We start from the raw sequence: 18,391 nt of genomic DNA, 5'->3' as shown, positions 1-18,391 counted from the left end.
AAACCACAGATGCCACCAGCTCCTCTGGACCACACACTGCAGGACAATGACCACAACAGGCATCCTGTTCAACAGACCTAAGAGGATCCAGTTATTCCTGCAGTGAGGCAAGTGAAAATTAAAGTCATCATAAAAATGGAAGAAAGATAAACATCTGCAGTGCTCTTTAGAAGAAGAGCACACCAGTCGATGCAAAGGGGCATGTTCCTTGAGAAGAAGCAAATCTGAGCAGTACAGTGTCTGGAGGGGGACTGAACCACAAAATACTCAAAAGACCCTGATAAAAACTGTGTTCACCGGTGGTTTTTACTCTGAGGAACCGTGAAAATCTCTTGATGCGTCTAAATGGCTAGGTGATCCACTTACAAATGCTTTTCCACTGCTGAAGGTGTTTTTGGTGGCAAACATCATATATTAAACTAAAACATTAAACCAGAAAGTGAAATAGTCAAGCTGGGAAGAAAGCGTGCTTAAGCTTCTGGGGTTTGCGGAGTGGGCACTGCTGAAGATTCTGAAGAAAGTGTGCACAGAGCAGCAGACTTTCAGCTGTGGTATCTGAGGAGGCATGGCATGTTCTTCAGTTTGATTTATTAAATGCAAGAACTGTCAGGGAAATATTTTTGCCAAGAAATAGCCCAGAACATGAAGAAGAGGTGATGCACACACCCCCTAGACGTACAGCAGCTTTTAATGAGTGGATCCAGAGTTTGACCCCAAAATGGCAAATGGTGTTTCTAACAAAAAAAGAAATTGCAGAAGCTATATGGTTTTGTTTTCAGACTCTGTTTTGTGCAAAAGACTCCAGTAGAGGAGAGAGAGTAGGATGGATTCTAAAACAGCAGCTGAGATTTAATACTTAATCTCTAAACTCCAACTCGTTACTTTTCTATAGGTTTGGGACAGGAAATTCCCTAATGCCATCCCAGTGGATACTGCTCCAAACTGGTTTTGCTGAGTGACTAAAATATGACTGTCAAATCCAAAACTGTTACTGCATGGATTCTTCAATGAATTCGTAAGTCAAATCAGACTCTGGGTTTCTTTTAAAAATGGCAAAATAGCCACGATTTTGTCACTCCTGTACATAATGTGTGCATTTCTTTAACGAAAGCCGTAACAAATCTGCCTCGTTCAGAAAAGTGATTCATGGGAAAGGGATTTTTACTTTTAGCTTCCAGGGAATATGTGGAGCTGGCAACCAAAGTAGCAGCATATGGGAATCCTGTTGTCTCTGCAAAGGAGGAACCTTCAAAGGCCTTTGGCCATCTTTCTATCTCAGCAAATCCTAACCCAAGCTTTTGGTCACATTTCAGAACATGTAATCACCTTCAAATAGCTTGATAGAAAAAATCAAGCAAACTTGGTAGAAAATGCATGGTGTATTAAAGCTATTTCCCCCTCTAGCCACCTTTTCCTCAGGATGAGTAAACAGACTTCCAAACAGAAAATCAGCTGGAATGGGGTTCCAAGAATTTTACTTCTGTCTTTCTGCAGCTGGGCAGCAGAAGATGTGCTGGGTGGATGATGCTCTGGGCAACCTATGAAGACTGGGAAGATACCACATTCTAACAGGCAGTTACTGCCACATCCCTCCCAGTGAAAATATAAAGCTCTCCTTTTTACCTTTCAATGCGGTGAAAACAATGACAGCAATGCCAAGCAGGACTCAAAATAAATGGTTTTGATCTGCAACCAAGCTCTCCTAGCAGTAAGAGAACTGTTAGGCCGTCAGTAGCCTCATCTATTTCACTCCCAAATCCTACCTCACTGGAAGGGCTCTGCCATTTCTCAGTCAAGCATCTGCTGGCATTTGCCACTGAGCAATTCAGTTCTCCTCTGCATCCCTGTGTTCTTGCATTTCCACATCCAGCCTGTCTTTCCCATGAAATCTTTAGGAATACTGTAAAAACTGCAAGATAGCATGTTTTACTACAAGGGCTCATGGTGCCTACAAGTGCCCTACGGTCCTTAAATTCCCTATCTCCCCTCAATTTGTTCAAGTCTCTGGAATACCACCTAGAGGAATGGAGGCCGCCATACATATTTTAGCTGGTTTGTGTCCTCCCTTCTTTATCCACTAACTCCTGTCATTCCTTATCATTTTCTTCCATGATGATCCCTCAGCCAATATCTGAGCACTATCTTCTGTGGTCCCAAGACCTTTTTTCTGCATGGCAATAGGTAATCACTATGTAGGTGACTAGAATTGTCCTCGTCTCCCTAAACACAACCAATACTGTCACCTGCTGTTTGGTCACAAGGTGCTGTAACAGTCCCTCTGCTGCTTCTTGCTGTCAGCTTTTAGTCTGACTATGCAGAACAACTCAGGGTGTCACCAAAATCCACCATTTCATTCCTCATTCTCTTGTCCTGGGAACAGCCTGGAACGGCTCATGTTCCAGAAAGAATCGTTCTAGTAGGTGAAATACATGGGAAACTGGAGAATCTCTCAGTGGATTCCTGCCCTCCATGTGCTCTCTTTCAGCCAGTGTTGGAGACAGTGTGCCTTTTCACCTCATCACAGCCAGGATTATTGGGAAATCTTTGGTGAAAGGCTCCACAAAAAGTCCTTTGGACATCTGTTACATTGACCAAGCAACTTTCCACCTCCACAAGCCCTGGCAGACAGTGTGGTGCCCAGGGCTCCTCTGACCAGGCTGGGGTGAAGGAGGACATAGAATCATAGAATAGTAAAGGTTGGAAAAGACCTCTAAGATCATCAAGTCCAACACCACCATGCCTACTAAGCTGATACAAGAAGTAGTTACTATTTTTAAAAGTGCAGTATTTCTTATTTAAGCTAGAGTTAAGTTTCATGTAAGTAACTATATTTTGTGAAAGTTAGACAGAATGTCCCTCTGATAGCATGCTTCCTCCCAGACAGTGTTTTTCTAGACACTTCATTCTTTGAAGATGATGATGTCTTGTATGATCTGTGCTGAACAGATGTCTCTTCTGTAATCACCTCTGTTTGGTGTCTCTCCCTATCTCAAACGCCAGGTCGAGGCTGGAGCCAGGTCCAAATTGGCAAGAGTTTTGACTCCTGTGGAGATCATAATAACATTAAAACTAGTCCTTGGAAAGTAACAGAACCTGTGTAAGATTTCTGGGAGAATTTACACATAGGCATGTAAGTGGGGAATACACTCTGTGCCCAGCTCTTATCTTGCTGCACACCAGTGATGGAGATCACTCCTGTGTGTTGCCCAGGCCTGATATAGGGTGCTTGCTTTCTAAAACCCCAAAATGAGTTTTCGAGAGTTTATTTGCTGGCATTTTTGGTATCGAAACCATGCCCTGAAGCGCCAGGAGAAAGACCTGGGGGTGCTGGTCGACAGCCGACTGACCATGAGCCAGCAGTGTGCCCAGGTGGCCAAGAAGGCCAATGGCATCTTGGCTTGTATCAGAAACAGCGTGACCAGCAGGTCCAGGGAGGTTATTCTCCCTCTGTACTCGGCACTGGTGAGACCGCTCCTCGAATCCTGTGTTCAGTTCTGGGCCCCTCACCACAAGAAGGATGTTGAGGCTCTGGAGCGAGTCTAGAGAAGAGCAACAAAGCTGGTGAAGGGGCTGGAGAACAGGCCTTATGAGGAACGGCTGAGAGAGCTGGGGTTGTTTAGCCTGGAGAAGAGGAGGCTGAGGGGAGACCTCATTGCTCTCTACAACTACCTGAAAGGACGTTGTAGAGAGGAGGGTGCTGGCCTCTTCTCCCATGTGACAGGGGACAGGACAAGAGGGAATAGCCTCAAGCTCCGCCAGGGGAGATTTAGGCTGGACATTAGGAAAAAATTCTTCACAGAAAGGGTCATTGGGCACTGGCAGAGGCTGCCCAGGGAGGTGGTTGATTCACCTTCCCTGGAGGTGTTTAAGGCACGGGTGGACGAGGTGCTGAGGGCCATGGTTTAGTGATTGATAGGAATGGTTGGACTTGATGATCCGGTGGGTCTTTTCCAACCTAATTCTATGATCTACACATTTTTTGTACACATCCAGGGACAGCGATTCCACCCCTTCCCCGGGCAGCCTGTTCCAGCGCTTCACCACTCTTCCAAGAAAGAAATTTTCCCTCATATGCAGGCGCAGCCCCGCGCGGTCCCGGGAAGGGCCGGGGCTCCGTCCCGACCCACCCATCCCCGCGGGGACTGGGCGGGGGAGCCGGGGTTTAGCGGCGGGAGCAGCGCCGGGATCTCGGGATAATCATTAACCGCGCGGCCGCCGCGCCCCGAGGGGACCCGGCGGGCACCGACCCCGCCGCCCCTGCGCCCGGGGCGCCCCGAGATGCCGCCGCGGCGCCGCCATGGAGGGCGAACCTCACGGCACCCCCGGGCCGCCCTGCGGCGCCGGCCCGCCGCCCTACGCCCTGGAGATGCTGAGGAGTAAGCGCTGCCCCCTGCCCCGCCGCCCTCCCTCGCTCGGCCTCTGCCCCTGCCCTTAAACCGTCCTGCCCCAGCCCCTGCCCCAGCCCCTGCTCCAGCACCTATATCTGCCCCAGCCTCTTCTCCTGCCCCAGCTCCTGTCCCTGCCTCTTCCCCTGCCCCAGGTCCTGCCCCTGTCCCAGCATCTACATCTGCCCCTGCCTCTACCCCCATCCCAGCCCCTGCCCCTATCCCAGCCCCTGTCTCACCACCTGCATCTGCCCCAGCCCCTGCCCCAGCCCCTGCCCCAGCTCTTATCTCTGCCTTTACCCCAGCTCCTGCCCCTGCCTCTTCCCCTATCCCAGCCCCTGCCCCAGCCCCTGTCCCAGCATCTACATCTGCTCCAGTCCCTGCCCCAACCTCTTCCCCTGCCCCAGGTCCTGCCCCAGCACCTACATCTGCCCCAGTCTCTGCTTGTGCCCTGCCCCATCTCTGCCCCAGCCTCTTCCCCTGCCCCAGCTCCTGCCCCTGCCTCTACCCCCATCCCATCCCATCCCATTCCACCTCTGCCCTGGTCTCCACCCAGCCCCTGCCCCAGCCCCTGCTGATACGAACCCCTGGTACGCACTGAACCTAGCACTGAACCAGCCCATAGGCTTGGCTCTGGTCTCACGCTTCCCCGTGGTGAGATCCATGGTGTGGAGATGTCCATAGAGGTGTGGGCTGCTCCTCCTTGCAGCCAAGTCTGGAAGCATTGGGGTTTTATAAAGCAGGTTAGGGTAAAGAGGCTGAGCAGAGGCTCACCTCCGCAAGCCCTGCTTGGTGTGCCTTTATGTAGGGTATGGCCACAGCGGGAGTTACTCCCCGTGATGACCAAGAACTTCTAAATTAAGCGTGACCCCATTGCAGTGCTTTCTTCTGTCTTTGGAAACACTCTCTTGGGAAAAAATCCACCTCAACCATCAGCCATGGCTAAAAGTTGATATCTGTACCTCGTGTTAAGGGAGACATAAACTACATCAGCCGTGGGTAGATGTTGATACCCATACCAGTGTTAAGGGAGCAGTAAAAAAGGATTTGGTGATGTCATCAAATTTTATCTCAGGCTAGATATATCTGGGGCTTATCCTTACATCATTCATATGCCTCACAAACTTACACTGAGCCTCTAAAAAGTTTGCAAGCCTAAAGAAGTTATGCACAAACATGCCTGTGAACATACTGTGAAAGCAGAAAACTGAGTAAATACATTTTTCTTGTAGTTTGCTTCAAAAAGTTCCCAGAATATGTATTTACTGTATTCATTTACATTGTGTATTCTGTATTTATTTGTACCTTGTGAGGTATTTATATTCATCTAAGGACATTTGTCCTGGAGCACCACTTTTCTGAAAGGGGCTTTTGCATAATGCTTTGAGAACAAAGAGGAGTATTCTTCACATATGCTGTCTGTGGAACCTAGAAGGATTTAGTCATGAACTTAAACTTCAGTATTTGTCATTTGCTGGAGTCAATGGTCCACCTGCATAGCTAAGGCTGAGAGCAAGTCCTTGCTGGAATGTGACTGTAGAGATGGTGTTTTTACATTAAGTGCTTGGAATGCTTATGAAACAAATCAGAACTTTCTATTTTTTTCTCTCTCTCTGTCTGCAGGCCTTGACCTACCAGGGAGATTTCTCTTTGCAATCTTGACTCTGATGACACTTATTGCCAATCTGGTGTTTATAGAGGAAGCAGTCTATATCTACAGGAAAATCCCCTCCTCCAAAAGATCAATCATAATTTGGGTTAATGCTGCAGCTCCAGTAAGTTATCATGGAAAACAGATGAAATTGAATGTTCAGAGCAGAGTTTCCCTGGAAATCCACACAAACCTGCTTTATCTCTGCCCTTCACATAGCCCTCCTCCCTTTCTCTGTAGGTGATTGCCTCTACTTCATGCATTGGCATGTGGATTCCTCGCTCAACCATGTTTACAGATTTCACAGCGTCAGTGTGAGTATTCTGCTTGTTTCTAGACCGTTGCCCCAAACCCTAAATTTCTTCTCTTTAAACATCTGCTGCTCTTGGTAAACACAGTCATTTTGTAAATGTGACAATTTAGTAATTTTTGGTTTGAGTTGAAATCTCCTGGCAGCTCTTTTCTGAGAGGTGGAAAACGCTGAAGCAGTTCCCAGTGCTGCAGTCTCCTAGTGTGGGAACCTCAGTATGAAAGATCTGTGACTTGCATGTAATTGATCCCTCGGATTGACAGTGGCTTTGAAGCAATACTCTTGCTTTCCTCTCTCTGCGTGTCCTGTGGCATGAGACTCTGCCCTGTGACTTCTCTGTGCTTGTACTAATAATGAGCCCTGGAGGCCTGTTATTAATGGTGGCAAGTGAACCTCCGATGAGTATATCAATGTAAAAATGTTCAGCAGTTGTCCTGATAAAAGCACTCTCTATATGAGCATGACAGCTCTGACATGCATAGAAAAGAAGAGAAATGTAGTCCTTGCTTTCTGGAAGTGATGGCGCAACCGTGGTAGGCAGAGCCAGGCTGGGGGGATGCCATGGCCTTGAACACCGGACAGATGAGTAAGGAATGCTTCTGGAACCCACTGCAGGACAGTATCACAGACTCTTGAGCTCTTGACTCTTTACTCTGCATTTACTAAGAGAGTAGAATAAAAAAGAGGGGAAAGCACAGCGGCAGGGAACACTGTGGTCGTGCAGCAATTCGTGCAAGTAGTACAGATTACAAAAAAACTTCCAAGGATACAGTCCTATGGCACTTTAAACCTATCTGAATCCCCTCTCTTCCCTTGCCCGCTACCGCTCCATGGTTGGATTTCAGTGAATCAGTTCCCTGTATCAGTTTGGGACAAGGTGGAAAGGGCAGTTGTGTGATCTGTATTTCCTGGGAAGCGTTGAGAACACAAAGCTGGTGAAGGAGGGAGAGGTGGGGTTGCAGCACTTGGTGGACTTGTAGAAAGTTTGGACAGTCTGGACTAAATAACTGATGGAAAAACCTGGCCATAATGACTTGAGCCAGAAAAGCCCCTGCTTTAATACTGACTCTGCCACCAGCCACCTGTGCAGCTTTGGGAGATTCCACAGCTCCTCTGTGCCTTGGTTTATTCTTCTTTTGGTGAGGTTAGATCAGTTCTGATCCTCCAAGATGATGGAAAGCAGAAGGTTTTTCACAACTAATGCTTGAATTTTTGTTGATTGCAAAGCGCAGGCTGTAAAAACCCTGGACAGAAGGTGGCACTGGCCTGTGCAGGCATACCACAGACACACAGGGAAGTCTGAGCTGGCCATTTTTTTCCTCTCCTAGATTTTTTGCCATAGTTATCCACAAGTTCCTGATGATGATGATTAGTGAGTGTGGAGGTCAAAAGCTGCTCCTCAAGCGCTTTGAAAATGGTCACTTCAAGATCAGCACTGGTCCCTGCTGCTGCTGCTGCCTTTGCCTCCCTCGTGTGCGCATCACTAGGTAAGTTGCCCTTTAAGATTTCCCAGCTGGAAAAACGGCTGCTGGAATTTGGCCAACTTGGCAAAGCCAGGCTTACTGCAAAGGGCCTCCCTGCTTCCCGAAAGTCAGTCTCAAGCTGTCTCTTTGAAACAGTGCCATCACTTTGGGGCTGTACCCCGCTACTAATTGATTTTGGTTTTATAATGCAAAATTTTGCATAAGAGTCGAGAGCACAAGCTCTCTTGACTTAACCCCGTGCAGTGTTCCCACTCGTAGTAATGTCAAGCACAGCAGTTATCTCCCCAACTAATCCCATTCTTTTCCCAGAAAACATTTCTGTAGTAAGCAGTGGTGTGTGGGAGGAGGACTTTCTGCTCTAGAAATTGTAATAATTGCGATTCCAGTTTTGTTTCATTTCAGAAGGGAACAAAAGTCTCCAAAGCAGAATTGTCAATTTGAGGTTGTCCTGAAAGAAAATTTCTCTTACGTTGATGAAATTGAAATATTTCATTCTGATCTTGACTTTAAAACTACTTCAGATAAGAAGAATTTTTAGAACAAAAAAAGATATATTTTCTTGAAAGCTTTGGTCTCAATAAAATGTCATTGTCTGGTGAGGCAAAAGCAAATATTTTCTTCTACTAAACTTAGTATCAATGCACCTTCAAAAGGTGGAGTGAGTATGGACAGCTGCACCTATGGGATATAATATACTGTAAAATAAACTCTGCCTCTTTTGAGTACTGCCTGGTGGGGCTTCTTCTCTGCCTGGAGTCATTGTGTCATGTACACGCTGCTCCACAGCCTGGAAGCCTTGTGTATTTCCCGGTGCTTTCCTACTGGCACAGAGCATGGGAATGTTTCTCTCATTAAAAGCAAAAACTGAAGGACTGAATGTGCAAGACGGAGACTTTTCTATGAGGGCCTGGACATTAGTGTCAGAGGGACCCTGGGAATTTTATGGTCTGGTTAAATGAAAGCAGTGAACAGAACACAGCATAGAAGTTTGTAATGCTTTGGCAAAATTTATTGATTTTTATTGTAATAATTCCTGCTTAAACTACCTCATTCATTATTAGAATTTAAACTCTTGGTTCCATCATTTTCTGTTAATGGAATAACAGACATTATTTACATGGAGCGGGCACTAAGAAGAATAGATTGTGAAGCAGCTGAAAAGTATGCCTTCAGAATTGGATGGGATACAATGACATAAAGTCAGCAATTACTGATATGGATCTAAATGACTTCTGTTAATTTTCATGGGCATTGGTTCAGGGTTGTTTCAGCAGTCAGAACTGAAGAAATGCGATAGGACAGAGCTGTGCTACAGATCGAACGTGTCACCAGTATATTTGTTTTTCTTTCCATGTCTGTCACTCTGTGTACAGGTTGTGGTAGTTGGGAACTTGGGGGAGGATCCTCTACTCTGCCCTCCTGTTGATCAGTCCAGTGACAGCTTACCCAGGATTATATTAGCTAATATTAATTCCTTTCAGGAGCTAGATAGTGCTTACTGCGACAGCTGTCTGTTTAAAAAAAGGCTTTTTTCTACAGAGAGCTTAGGGCTCCTTCTCTGGCATCTGTAGCACTGGGAAACCCATCTGCTGTCTCTGCTTCTGACTTTTCTAGCCTTTTCCCACTACAGGGTATGTTTGTTGTTTTTGTTTTCTTTAATAGGTACAAACTGTACCAGAGAAAAGTCAGTCTCGTATTCCTCCTGTAGGTATCTTCTGGGGAAATAGGGAGCTACTACAAAGGAAGGCTTTCTTTTAAAAAAAGCTTGTACTATCGAGCAGTCCTGGGAAAGCTAACAAGGTACAACAGAGACAGATGAGGCAAAATAACAAGCCATACAATGGAGAGAGATGTGGCAGAAGTCTGATGGTCAAGAAAGATAGACATCGTTGACAAGAGAAACAACTTGTGGCATTGTGGTGACTGCACTGCTTATCACATTATTCTTTAGAGCCCTTTGGGAATGATAAATCCTTGAAAAGACACACACACCAAGCGACTGGCCAGTTGCAGGCCTCTCCACACGTGTTTGTACTGTTCATAATCATGTTGTTATTAGTTGTATTAATTAAGCAGTTCCTGTAATTGTAGATTCATGGCTATATCCTGTAGCACACTAAACAGCAGCCAGTTCTCTGCTGAGACACCTCAGATAGCAGTCTCAAGGGCCCAAGGAGCTACACTGAAGACAACACTGACTATGTGGGACATAATGCACGGTAACAGACTAACCTGTGAGCCAGCTGTAGCCACCACAGCTTGTCTTGTGAAGACTGAAGGGGAATTCAGATCAGTCAGCTTTTGCCCTCTCTATTAGAAAGTGCATCTGCCCCTTTCCTGGTGGCCTTTAGTACTGTCTGCCCAGCTTACTGTATATGGGCTGTGTTCTGGACCCAGCTTATGCTGAAAAAGGAAATCCTGAGCTCTCTTGCTGGCTTTGTGCAGTTTGTCAAGTGAAATGTAGTTCCTTTCCCCTGCTAGAGTACAGAGGAGCAAACCCAGATGCTTCCATGGCAGTATTCATGATGCATGGAAAAAAATAACAGTCCTTTCACCTAGGTCTGTATGATCCCCTTTCTTCACCTACCACAGGACAAGGAAACGTCAGAACAGGAAGGCTGAATTGCCCAATGTCATCAGAGAACTGAGACAGTGAGGCAACAAGGCAAGCACAAGTGGCATTGCTGTTCAGAAACCGGTTATGCAGCTGCTGGCTCTCTGGTTAGCTTCAGGGTAGAGAAAGACATCATGTTTTGCCCAGCTTTGGTTAGTATGTAATTGCTACAGAATAGGAAAAGTATTATTTTTGTAGAGACTTTACTAAATACACTGAGTAATTTTTTTAAAGACTTTCTAATCTTGAAGCTGTTCATCCCCAGATTCTAGCTGTGTGCTACAGAAGTGGAAAAGTTTTGCATCTGACAGCATCCAAAATATGTTATCAAGGTCACTAATAAGATTTTGGCCTATGTGATTTTTTTTCTTCCTGGCCAGGCGAACCCTTTTTTGGCTGAAGCTGGGCACCCTTCAGTTTGCTTTCCTTCGACCTGTGTTCATGTTTTTATCAATAGTGCTTTGGACTAATGGCAATTACACCCCTTACAACGTAAGTAAATATTTTAATCAGATATGATCCACAAAATCTGCAGGTTTTAGGGCTGATGCTATATGTTATGATGTTAGCCTATAACTAAGATGTGAACTACAACTAAACTGCCTGGGAGCACTTCAAAGTGAGTCCTTACTGTATTCTTTGGAGACCTTGAAGCATATCACTAATGTCTTCCCCTAGACTCTCCATTTCCTGGCTTCTCTTGGAAAGAAACTGGACATCAGGCTGGGCTGCGCATCAGGCTATGCTCCACTATGTTTCCTAGCTTGTGTGGTTAGAACAGCAGGACTGCAAGTTGCCCTGTGGAATGTACTTGCCTCACCTTAAAAAACAAGTATATGTACTGGCATGAAAACAGGAAGCCTAATTCTGTTTGTTTGGGGTTTTTTTTTCTGCAAATCATGGTGATTTTTATATCTGTGCAAAGTAGAAAAGATAGTACTGTACTTCTGCTTTGTACCATGTAAACTGGAAGATGGTGGAGAAGTCTGTATCTGCTAATAATTTTGCACCTCTTGGATAACTCAGATGAAAAGTAATAATTTTTTTGTTGTTTCATGGTAAAAAATAAATGATGTCTCTGAGATGTCTTGCTGAATATGCTCTCATGAGCTGCTGAGCATTCCTGGATGCTGCTAGCAGCAGATTGAGGGCTTGTGTCACTTTTTACCTTCCCAGGCTGAACAGATTTACATGTCCATGCCTGATGGGTGAGAGCACTGTGCTAACACTCCTGTTAGTACTGTGCATTTTTCCTATGTAAACCCCAGCAACTGCTACTGCCATCAGCTTTCATGGCGATAGAAACAAACATTTTAATGTCTGCATTATCCAGTTCACAACAGCTTCCTGGAAACAGTGAAATGCAGTGTATAAAGTTTTATAGGCATGGTTGTTTGATTTGCTTCTCAGTTATCTCCCAAAGGAGCTGCAATATGGATTAGCTGCTTCGTTGGTGTCCTCACCATTATTGCTCTGTGGCCAGTTGGAATCATGTTTCAACAAGTTAGGACTCTCCTTAGCTGCAAGAAGATCATCCCAAAGTTTGCTCTTTATCAGGTGAGAAGTTTAATATTTCTCATAAGAATTTCTCTTAACTGCTGATATAACACTGTCTCTCTGGTTCTTGGTCCTTTATTGAAAAGTTACAGTATTCCTCTCCCATTAAATGCACTGTGCAAAGGCATATTTTTGCCTGATTAAAACTGCATCCCTTTGAAGCACTCTCCTTGCCTGCTTTTCAGTTTCAGCTTGAGCCAATTTACCTCTGGTCTTTCAGGAGTGCTGGAGGTGTGAAAGGCACATAATATCCATTCATCTTTAGCCAATTGAAATCAAAACAGCACCTTCTGCAGGGCTTAAAGGAAGTTCTGTAGATCCACTGTCCTGAAACAAAATGTTAAAATGCTGCTGTGTACTTTTAAAAACTAGGAGAGGATGTGGAGCGTTGCGTGGGTGGCTGTTGTTTGAACTGTTTCAGCATGTCACAATATTCTGTTTTGACAATATTTTTCTTGGCCATTGTGCACTTCAGAATTAGATAATAATGAGTATACTGGCTGAGACTCATTCAATAGCAAGGAACAGAAGCAGATAGACTGAAAAAACCCAGGGACAGGGCTACCCTCTTCCACATCACCCTGAAGACAGTATAGCAGAATCTTTGGATATACACCCTTCTTGGACAAGACAAATAGAAAGGCTTGTGCACTAAGGTATCTGTTAAGTAAATTGTTAAACTTTTATGAATGCAATAAACAGGACAGTCATCCCTGCAAAACTGCATTAGGGTGAATCCAGGTTTAAGATGGCAAACTCTCTTAATGTGAGGGTTTACACTCATGTAGATACACTGGCAGTTAGAGAGACGCTTTGATAGCTCCAAGGCAGCGAAGCCCTAGCTCAGCAAATAGCAGGTAATATGACTATAGAATCATAGAATCATAGAATACCAGGTTGGAAGGGACCTCAAGGGTCATCTAGTCCAACCTTTCTTGGTAAAAGCATGATCTGGACAAAACAGCCCATCATCTTGTCCAGCTGAATCTTAAAAGTGTCCAATGTTGAGGAATCCATCACTTCCCTGGGGAGATTATTCCAATGGCTGGTTGTTCTCATTGTGAAAAATTTTCCTCTTGTGTCCCATCAGAATCTTTCCAAGAATACCTTGTAACCATTACCCCTCATCTTTTCCATATGACTCCTTGTAAAAAGGGAGTCTCCACCTTCTTTGTAGCCACTCTTTAAATACTGGAACATGGAGATAAGCCGTCTTTTCTCAACACTGAACAAACCCAGTTCTCTCAGGCTTTCCGCATACGGCAGGCTCCCCAGTCCTTCAGGCACCTTTAAGGCCCTTCTCTGGACCCTTTCCAGACCATCCACATCTTTTTGGTATAGCGGGAACCAAACCTGAACACTGAATTCCAGATGTGGCCTGACAGGTGCTGAGCAGAGTGGGATAATGACTTCTTTATCTTTGCTGGTGATGCCCTGTTGATGCAACCCAGCATCTTGTTTGCTTTCTTTGCTGCAGCAGCCCACTGTTTGCTCATATTAAGCTTGTTGTCTACCAGGACCCCCAGGTCACTTTCCACAGAGCTGCTCCCCAGCTGTGTTGAACGCAGCCTCTGCTGCATTCCTGGATTATGTTACACAAGACCTGTCCTTGTTGAACTTAATAAGGTTCCTGTTAGCCCACCCTTCCAGCCTATCCAGGTCTTCCTGCAAGGTGGCTGTCCCTTCCAATGTGTCCACTTCTCTCGTCAGCTAACTTCATCCCATCATACACTTGATCCCATCATCTAGATCACTTATGAAGATGTTAAACAGTATTGGGCCCAATATCCATCTCTGGAAGACCCCACAGGTTGCCAGTTTGAAAAGGAGCTTTTTACCACCACCATCTGGGAGTGACCTGTCAGCCAGTTCTCCAGTCACCCCACAGACCACTTATATAGACTGTAACACATCAGTTCCTCTAGGAGGAGGCTGTGAGAAACTGTACTGAACACCTTGGAGAAATCCAAGCAGGTAATGTCCACGACTTGCCCCATGTCAACCTAGCATGTTACTTTGTCATAGCAGGGGATCAGGTTTGTCAAACGTAATTTGCACTTGGTGAATCCCTACTGGTTTTTCCCAATCATGTGCTTCATTTAACTTGTGGTAGCCCCTAGGAGTTCTGTAGCTTTCCCAGGGGCTCAAGAAAAACAGATGAACCGTTAATATCTGGATCCTCCTCTAAGCCCTTCTTGTTGATGGGGGTAACAGTTGTCATCTAGAACATCTGCTAATCTCCACAACCTCTCAAAGATTATGAAGAGCAGCCAGTTTCAATTTGAGCTGAGCTGTTACTTTTCTAACTGTGTGTCTGCATGTCTTGTCAATGCCCTTGTAGTACTCAAAAGGTATTCTCTGCTTTTTCTTCTGTACTCTGCATCTTTTTTGGTTTTGAGCAGACTCAAAACTGTCAAAGCTCACAGTCAAGACAAGGGGGGTCTCTTGCTCTGCACAAGTGATTGTTGCTGAAGCCAAGTACTGAAGAGTCCTTCATTGCTTCTGGCAAAGAAGCCAGTCCCATATAACTTAGAGAGTATCACATCTCCCTGCTGTGGCAAAAAGAGGAGACAACAGAAAAAAATGTTCTTTGTTAAGGGAGATAATAAGCTGCTTGGTTAGATTAACAGGAAGTTTTAAAAACACTGTTACGTATTATTAGAGCTCAGTATTTTTTAAAATCCCATCTGGGAGCTCTGTGTATATTACACCTCCCAAATGAAGGGCTAAGAAGAAACACTGTTCAAACAGAAGTTTAATTTAACACTCATTCAGAGCAATACCAACCTGACCTAAAGATGAATTCTACAGTGGCGGGGAGTCTGCTGGTAGATGCAAGGAGGGGGAGGTCAAGAAAGGAGGAGTGAATCAAAAGAGGGTCTACTATGAAAGCAGGATTGTTGTGTGAACTGTAAACCTTTTCCTGGCAGCTAAGGCATCTTTTTTTTTTCTCTTTCTGGTGCAGTTTATCCTTATTCTGAACCACTTGCAGGCAGCTATTATCAACATCTTGGCCATGCAAAGAGTTATCCCCTGTGCTCCACCACTCTCCTCTTCAGCAAGAGGAGCATGTAAGTTCTTTTGGGAAGGAAATCCTTCATTTACTTATAAAGGTGCTAGTGCAGTATTGCTAACTGCAGTAGCTGGTGTTTTCCCCAATTATTAATTTCCTGGGATCATGTAGCTTTTGGGGAATTTCAGCTTTTACTTAAAAAGGATTAGCAAAAGCTTTACAGCCTGTACGCTCACAAAGAAAAACTAGATAATGAGAAGAGCTGGAATCAGAAATGAGAGGACAATCAACATGCATAATTACTGTCAAATCTCTTGCATTTTGAATGCATAACTTATTGCGTGCTTATTGACGGGCAATACTGTAATTCTGAAACTAAATTTATTCCCAGTTATGAGAGACTCTCTGTTATAGGGGCAGGATGGTAATGTTTTTTCCTTTTGCACATATGAAAATGAATAAGGCAGGTATTCACTTTGTGCCTGATAGTCATTCCCCACTTTGGGGGCCTTTTCTTTGCCTCCCTTTCTTTTGGTAGATATCACCCAGCATCTCCTTATCATAGAAATGTTTCTGATAACCCTAATCTCAAGAGTGGTCTATCGGAGAAGATACAATGACCTGGAGCCTCCGGAGTGTACAAACGAAGAAGCTGTGGACGACGAGCAGACTCCTGGTGTTATCCTGAATGGTGCAGTTAATGAAGATGGATTGCCAAGAGTTTAGAGACCCTCTGCGCTCATGTTCTGCAGGAGATGGAAGTTCAGCTTCGGGAGCTTGTACATTCTTTCACCACAAATAACCACTGTCCATGTCAGAACAACTTTTGACGTGAATGCCTGTGAGCTGCAGCTCTGAAAGGACCAGTAGTGAAAAAATAACCCCATTTATTCTCCAGTACCATATACACGGTGTGAGTGTTTTCAAACCAAATAGTTTAGTAAAATTCCATATCGTGTACTTGTATCCAGTTACTGAGCATTTGATGGTAGCCACATTGTTTCACAATGCAGTTTTATTTAATTTTCGTATGTTTTAGCTATTAGAAGGCTATGATATAGAGTTAATCCAGAGTCATTCTTGTTCATCTCTTTTGACTTTTTAAAATACTATTTTACCCTGGATTGCTGTCATATGTCCAGCACAGCGTTTTCCCACCCTTCCCACCATTAAAATTTATCAGCTCTCATTCTATGCCATGAACTCACCATCTAATTCCAATCAGTGAATGCATTTGCATATGTTGGTTCTGAAACCCCCAAACCTGTCTGGGCTCTCCACCTCCATAAATGATGATCTCTTCAGGGCAAGGCTTTTTATATTCCTTGGCAATCACCTGCTAACTTGATAAACGCACAGTTGTTGTTTCTAGCTATGTCACTGGCAGATGTTCTTCCTAGGGAAGGCCAATTCTGTGTTACTGGCCTGGAAAAATAAAGTAGGAGTTAGAGTCTGAGATGTCTTCTGCCACTGTTTGTGATGTTATGTGGTGCTTTGGTTCTCTGCTTGGTACATGGAAATAATGACACTCGGGATTGTTGTGTTAAAGGTGTCTGTGAGGATAAGAGCTATTGAAAGGAATCTCTTTCAAAAAATTCTTACCTTCCCAGCTTCTTCACCCCAAATCTGACCTGTGCAGGCATCCAGTAGGGCTGTGAATATTACAGGATCTTTTCAATTCATACCTACTGCTCTGTTTTGCACAAACCATTTTATGCTTTTTGCAAATGAACCTGATGTTCTTCGATAAACCTAATTGCTCACTTTAATTTCTAATATGATACTGTGTTTAGTAAGCTTTTGGATATTCTGTTCATTGGGACATGAGGTGCAGCATCATTTCCTAGCACTTGTCTAACCTCACCTAGTATGATCCCTAGGTGCAAATACCCAGTCTACGCAGCAAGAATGCTTATTCCATATACAGGCTGGGAAAATGTTTCATGTTGGAAAAGGTGTTAATAACATCTTTTACCTATATTCTATCAAATTAAACTTACCATCAGAGCAAAGCTAAGCAGATAGTGGGGCTTTATTTTTAGTTTACAAGGAATTAAAAATATATTTTAAGTTTGTGAGTTGGTGGCAAATGTAATATACTGAAAACAGCTAGCAAACCATTTGGAAGTAGAAAAGGGGATTAAATTATTTTCTTCTTTCTGATTGAGGTCAGAAATAATATTTTCTTTAACAATTGAAGGAATCCATTATAGTAGAGAAATTTAATTATTTTTATTTTGAAGTGGTTGGAGCAATTTTTATGTTAATTTTTTTTCTAAGTAGGCAGTCTGGGAAATCATTACAGATTCTTGAACTCATTATTGTGAAAGAATCTGCATTTGTTTCTTGAAAAATAATTTAGGTGAAAATTTTTACTCTGTATTAGGGTGTGTTGGTAGAATTAACTGGGATCAGCTAACGTATTCTTAACATGGGAAATCTTAATGTATTTTCACATTAGGGCTGTTAGCATATTCCTAATGTTGCTTTATGTCAATGTAGTCCAGGCTACAAGTACATCTGTAGACTTGCAGGACAGTATTTGATTTCATAATGGCATTGGGAATGGTTGGCTGTTAGTTCAAGCAGTTTCAGAGCTGCAAAGTAAAATACTTTGAGTTGTCAGGGTATCTTTGTGAGTTGCTGTGGAAAAGACTTTAATTATTAGAGCAAATGAACGTTTCTGGAAAAATCCTTAGTGGATGGGATCTGTGGCATGGAAGATCCATGTGCTGTAGCATGGACAATGCATTTGAAAATAGATGGAGTGTGTGGAGAAGTGGTCGTCTCTGGAGGTCCAGTGAAGGCAGCTGCTGTGGCGCAGCAAGAGTCTCCGCCCATCACTGTTGTTCTACTTATCTGTTGTTACCTCTGAAGTGCCTGTTAATCAGATCTTGTAAACATCCGTAAGGGCGTGATTTAGCCACAGTTGTCACTGGCTGTTAGGCTTTTGGGCAGATATTGAATATTTGCTGTGATATTTCAGCAGTAAAATGTATCGTGATGATTGCTAAGTCGACTTCAGATTTGACAGTGAAGAAGTTTCTTTTTACTATGTACAGTCATGGAGGTTTCATTCCAAAAACCATTTGCTTACACAGAACCCTTTTCAGAGCAAAATTGGATGCACTTTATCTTAAATACATACCTAAGAGCTTTCCTGAGTTGCAGCTTATGGCAGAATGTATGGATTTCATTGTGACGTTTTTTTTGTTGTTGTTGTTTCTTTGGTTTAGCTTTAAAAATTATTTTTTTCCCTAGCTCTGGCTCAGATCAGTGGCTGTAGCCTGCCTTATCCAGGTGTGGTGTTAGGTAGGCACCTGGGAGCTAGCAGCCAGGGGCAGCAGGCGGCCTGCATTGCAGCACATTCATTCAGA

At 44.1% G+C, this 18,391-nt stretch overlaps 1 protein-coding gene across 1 annotated transcript; it reads left to right on the top strand.

Moving 5' to 3' along the window:
* Nucleotides 1-4,297: 4,297 nt before the first annotated feature.
* On the top strand, nucleotides 4,298-16,708 carry LOC138729415 (organic solute transporter subunit alpha-like). Its single transcript, XM_069873640.1, has 8 exons — nucleotides 4,298-4,376; nucleotides 6,009-6,160; nucleotides 6,277-6,350; nucleotides 7,675-7,833; nucleotides 10,825-10,936; nucleotides 11,855-12,001; nucleotides 14,967-15,072; nucleotides 15,553-16,708. Exons 1-8 carry the CDS (start codon nucleotides 4,298-4,300, stop codon nucleotides 15,738-15,740), a joined length of 1,017 nt encoding a protein of 338 aa, XP_069729741.1. The 3' UTR covers nucleotides 15,741-16,708.
* Nucleotides 16,709-18,391: the final 1,683 nt, after the last annotated feature.

The sequence above is a fragment of the Phaenicophaeus curvirostris genome, chromosome 1, assembly GCF_032191515.1.
Source record: "Phaenicophaeus curvirostris isolate KB17595 chromosome 1, BPBGC_Pcur_1.0, whole genome shotgun sequence".
Taxonomy (NCBI): Eukaryota; Metazoa; Chordata; class Aves; order Cuculiformes; family Cuculidae; genus Phaenicophaeus; species Phaenicophaeus curvirostris.
The sequence above is the reverse complement of the archived record's forward strand: the minus strand, read 5'-3'. Positions and strand labels throughout refer to the sequence as shown.